The sequence below is a fragment of the Glycine soja genome, chromosome 10 (assembly GCF_004193775.1).
Source record: "Glycine soja cultivar W05 chromosome 10, ASM419377v2, whole genome shotgun sequence".
Lineage (NCBI taxonomy): Eukaryota > Viridiplantae > Streptophyta > Magnoliopsida > Fabales > Fabaceae > Glycine > Glycine soja.
The window spans coordinates 27,478,656-27,484,335 of record NC_041011.1 but is presented as its reverse complement, the minus strand read 5'-3'; the positions used below and the strand labels follow the sequence as shown (position 1 = coordinate 27,484,335).

Here is a 5,680-nt window from a genome sequence, read left to right as displayed (position 1 = left end):
AAACGGAATCGCAAAAGATTGATTTGGTTTGGTTTATATTTCATAAATAATTTAAATTGAACCAAAGTATCACACTTAATGTACTTGTTTGTTTCGGATTAATTTTAAGCTAAAATTGCACTAAACCATATTATGGTAGTTATGTTGGTGATAAGTCTGAAATATTTTAGGGTGACAAATTAAATCTTTAAGATATTTAATTTTCTGTTTGATAAATCATTTAGAGATTTTAGATTAAACTAAATTTTAATTTTAATTTAAAATATTTTAATCTTAATTTTTCATTTTAATTTTAATCTAATCATTAACATGATCATTTTCATATTTAACAAACTCATATTTAAGAGACAAAATTTAAAAGTCAAATCTCAAAGAAGACTTACGCCAACCTACATGTGGACTGTATACGGCCACTTGGTCTCCTGATACAACCTAATTAACACAAGTAAAGACATTGAACCTACCAAAAATAAACAGATCAGGTAAGGTCATGTTCATCATTCTTCATGTGTTGTTGGCTCTCGAGTAATTGTCATCACCACTATAAATAAATACTATACTCTAGCTCTCTCTCCTTTGCTTCACAAACAAATGTTGAGAAGAATTGCAGCAATTTTCTTGATAGGCTTTTTGGCCTTGGCATATCAAGCCATTCACCCTCCACCCCCAAGAACATGTGGTAGTTCCCCTGAAGGTCCTCTTATCACAGGGCCAAGGATTAAGCTCAGAGATGGAAGGCACATAGCATACAAGGAACATGGTGTTCCTAGAGAAGAAGCCAAGAAGAAGATTGTGTTCTTACATGGGTTCGGTTCTAGTAGACATGATGCTGTGATTGCAACACACCTTCCCCAAGTACATATATATTTATTACTAGTCAGATTTATATATGATCTTTTTTATAACAATTGTCGAATTGAAATTCGAAATTATGATCTTATGTATACTACTCAAACTTCCTATCACTAGTTCGAGCCAAGTGATTTTGATTTTTGGTATACAATAATTATGCTGAGGTTTGAACCATGATTTTAAATAGCGGTCTGCAAGCACAATTTTTGCCGCAAAATTAAGGTATTTTGACTCTTTGCAATCGTACCGTAACCGCAATTATGGCCTCAACAGTCGCATTTTTTGTAATATAAAGGTTTTCTGGCTCAATGCAATGCAACACAACAACAATCACAATTTAAAATCATGGTTCGAACCTATGACTCACTACTCTAAACCCTAATTACTAGGTCGACTCTGCTAGTGGGTTCATAAGATCATGATGGTTTTGTCCTTTTTTGTGTTCACTTTAGTTGATTTTAATTTCTATTTTCTGGGTGTATGGTTAATTAGGGACTTGTTGAGGAACTTGGAGTGTACATTGTGTCTTTTGATAGACCAGGGTATGGAGAAAGTGACCCTGATCCTAATCGAACGGTGAAAAGTTTGGCTCTTGATGTTGAAGAGCTTGCAGATAAGTTGGGGATGGGAGCTAAGTTCTATGTCATGGGATTTTCTATGGGAGGACAAGCTGTTTGGGGTTGCCTCAAGTTCATACCTCATAGGTAGCTGCTGGTTCTTATTTTTCCTTTGTTTAAGATTTTTTGTTCTGTTTTCTTCTCCCTATCTTTAGTTCTAATAAAAGTCAGGATAAACGAGTAATGATGGATGATAAGCCTCCAACAATAACATTATAGCCAAATCTTAAAAGACTTAAAAGCCAAAACCAATTAAGATTAATTTGAAGTTTGTTGGCAGAACTACCCAAAAAAGTTTATTGGCAGAGAATTGCTAATTGTACAATCATTCACCCCCAACTAATTTGTTTTGTTTTTGTACGTTTTTCTTTTCTCTGTCAAAAGATTTTACATATATAGAACTGAACACCACTTGTAACGCTGGATCAAGTGGCTGACCATTTTGAATTAAGAAATGTTTAGGAATTTAATTTTTTTTTATTAAAACGATCTAGTCCAGTTCAGCATATTATGAGTTGTTATAAAATCGTTTATAGCTGTCTTCAATTTTTGCAGTTACTTTTTTATTTAAATTTTGATTTTTAAGGCTAGTAGATTTGGAAATAAATTAGGTGACTTTATTCCTACGAGTTTCACCTTTCTAAGGACAAAACTTAAAGACATTGAATTCTAAGTGTTTTTTTTTTTCAATATCCACGCTTCAAGCGATAGTATATATATATATATATATAATATGAAAACTAAAATATGATATCAATTTATTGTCTCAAGATTTTTTTGTTACTTATGATTAATCTCTCTCTATATATATTTTAAATGAAAACTAAAATATGATATTAATTTATTGTCCCAAGATTATTGTATTATGGATGATTAATATCACTTGAATCAATAATTTGTTGATATGGGTTTAATATTGATGCATGATTGGCACTTATTATCTTAGGGAAATTCTAATTTAATAAAAAAAATTAAAAACAGGTTTGAAAGTCAAAGTAAATTATTTCAAAAAATGTCATAGTAAATATACTTTAACTCAACTTAATTACTTTGATTTAAACGGAAGACGTGTTTTTTAAATTTTGAAAGATCTGTGTAAATGAATTAATGTAGGCGAATTTTATCCAATAAAAAAAGATGTTGGTTGTAATATGTGTTGGGTGAGGAAGGTTATCAAGGTATTAACTATATTAATGAACTCTTTTCAACACCCTTTTAATTAAAAAAATCAATATTTTGACCTTTCAACATGAAGATATGTGTCTCACGTCTCAATATTTAATTAAGAGCTTATAATTAAAACTATTGTTAACCTTTCTCTTTGTTGGGAAATAATGTCAACATGTCATACATATATTTGAAAATAATGCCATATATACATATATTTTTTAAACTACTACATTTGACTAGGTTGCTTAGAATTTTATTTTAAAATATGTACAAAATTAAAATCTTTGACTGAACTGCTACTATGTTTTCAACTTTTGTGCACACAATGAGTTTGGTCCTTAGTCATACATTGATTAATTAGTAACTAATTATGATGCTAATTAACAGACTTGCTGGGGCGACACTAATGACTCCAGTGGTGAATTATTGGTGGCATAACCTTCCTTTGAACATGACCACAAAAGCCTACTACAAGCAACCCAAACATGATCAATGGGCACTAAGAGTTGCTCACTACTTTCCTTGGCTAACATATTGGTGGTTTACTCAGGAGTGGTTTCCTTCATCTAGTGTTGTACAACGCAATCCTGCTGTTTTCTCCAATCAAGATTTATCAATCGTTTCCAAGTTCTTAATTAACAGACAACAACAGGTAATATAGCTACCAAATGCACCTCTTCATCATGATTATTTTTTGCCAAATTCTCTCCATGTGTCATGTGTGGTATATAATATATCCCTCCATTATTTTAATTATATTTTTAGTTTCAATTATTATATATTTTTTTCATATTATGTATAATATTATTAATCTTATACTATATTTTAAAATATTTTTAATCAAATATAAAATAAAGGGTAATAAAAAATTTAATAAATATTTTAAAAATAAAAAATTGTAAAATATAAAAAACTAGAGACCAATATATATTTTAAAGAGCATTACTTCAAATATCATTTTAAAAAATAATAGAAACTATTAAAAAATTATTTATGAAAGTATTTAACAGAGTCAGTATAAACATTATTACATTATCAATCCTATATATAGCCACTAGCCGTAATTATGGGTGTTCATGGGCCATAATCATCAGATCCAATACTGTTGCTAAAATATGGGGGTTGTTAATATTCAAATATTACATAATTTAGTATCAGTTTTAATCGTTAACTTTTCAATCAATGGTACTCATTCTAAAGAAACCAAATTTTAAAATGAGCGGGGCTGTCTTTTTCTTCTTCTTTTTTTCTTTTTTCATAAAAACAGTTAATTAATCATTATACTATTATTATTTATTAATTAATCACTCACTTGGCTGTCTTTTTTCGTCTTTTTTTTCCATAAAAATATTTAATTACTAATTAATTATACTATTATTATTTATTAACTCGAGAGTTTACACAGACTCGTGAGAATTTCATGAATTCGACTCGTAGACTCAACTCACAGACTGGTAAGAGTTTACTTCATATAAAAATAATATCAAAATATTTATAAATAACATACTAATTAAACATTTCAACAATATAATAAAGCAAAGCAGTATCACAAAGTTCAGAATATTTAAATAACCAAGTATAGTAATAATACATCACTAGTAGACAATAACTTGTAGAAGTTATAGTAGTGATAAATCATTCTCATCGAGGGTTTGATGTTATTAAGTTTGGTATTATTAAAGTTAAGAATTTTCTATTTGAGAAAAGCACGCTAAATGAATATATGTTGAATGTTAAACACATAGAAAACAATAAAAAATTACTTACATTTTGATTTAATTTTTTTAACTTGCTAACTCATTGACTCGGTGGTAAACTCGAGAGTCTACAGAGTTTACTGAGAATTTATAGAGTTTAGTCAGAGCCTACTAAAAAAGAGTTTATTCAAAAAGTCAACTCGCAGAGTATAAGTGAACTCGTAAACTCGTAAGAGTTAATTTGACAGTTTGATAACCCTTACTATTATTATTTATTAATTAATCACTCACTTGGCTGTCTTTTTTCTTCTTTTTTTCCTTAAAAATATTTAATTACTAATTAATTATACTATTATTATTTATTAATTAATCACCCATTTTTTTTAAAAAAAAATATTATCAATAAGTAAAATTATTTTGAGTCTAAAGCTAGAGCTTTATTTGCTTCACCCCAAGGATTTTCCTAATGTGAATTACTACTTCCGTGGTCCCTAATTAAAATATATTCTTTTAAAATTTTCACGTCTCTTTTTAGAAGAGTACTGTTTCAATTTTTTATTATTAAAATATCCTTAATTATTTTACTCCCCAAATAATATAAATTAATAAATTTAATGCAGTCACAGGTGCAGCAACAAGGTGAAGCTGAATCCATTTGTCGTGACGCCATAGTTGGGTTTGGAAGTTGGGATTTTGATCCCCTTGATATTAATAATCCTTTCCCAGATAGCACAGGCCATGTTCATCTATGGCAAGGCGATGACGATAAGCTTGTCCCAGTTATGTTGCAACGCTATATTGCCCAAAATATTCCCTGGATTCATTACCATGAAGTGCCAGGTTCTGGACACTTGTTTCCATACATGGAGGAAGTGAGTGCCACTATCATCAAAACACAATTAGTGGATTAAAAATAATTCGCTGGATATTAATTAATTGTTGATTTTGGCATGTCAAATTCAAAGACATGAACCAGAAATCGTGCAATTAATCATTTCTTTTTTTGATAAAGTTCAATCTTATTAAGGACTAATTATGTTTTTGGGTCTGAGTTTTTTGAAATTTTTATTTTTAATTGCTGAATAAAAAATATATCAATCTTAGTTATTTTTTATTCATCAAACACTTTTAATTCTTGTGCCCAATTCTCAGTTAACTAACCACATAACATTTGTTTTTTAATTATGTAATTATATTTTGTGAGGATTAATTTTCTAAAAACTGTCAAAAATGTTTGCTTGAGTGTTAAAATGTAATATTAAGCAATTTTGGCAGTTTAGAACCGACAAAATTTGTTTCTCGCCAATTAATACTATATGTATATCTAATTAGATCAAGAAACAC

The 5,680-nt window shown here is 29.1% G+C and overlaps 1 protein-coding gene across 1 annotated transcript; it reads left to right on the top strand.

Moving 5' to 3' along the window:
• Positions 1–455: 455 nt before the first annotated feature.
• Positions 456–5,384, top strand: LOC114369996. Its single transcript, XM_028327281.1, has 4 exons — positions 456–855; positions 1,345–1,556; positions 3,027–3,291; positions 4,957–5,384. The coding sequence occupies exons 1-4, from the start codon at positions 592–594 to the stop codon at positions 5,245–5,247; spliced, it is 1,032 nt and encodes a 343-aa protein (XP_028183082.1). The 5' UTR covers positions 456–591; the 3' UTR covers positions 5,248–5,384.
• Positions 5,385–5,680: the final 296 nt, after the last annotated feature.

Coding starts and splice junctions, on each gene's coding strand:
- LOC114369996 (XM_028327281.1), top strand. CDS start 592: ATGTTGAGAAGAATTGCAGCAATTTTCTTGATAGGCTTTTTGGCCTTG. Junction 856..1,344: donor TTGCAACACACCTTCCCCAA/GTACATATATAT, acceptor ATGGTTAATTAG/GGACTTGTTGAGGAACTTGG. Junction 1,557..3,026: donor CTCAAGTTCATACCTCATAG/GTAGCTGCTGGT, acceptor GCTAATTAACAG/ACTTGCTGGGGCGACACTAA.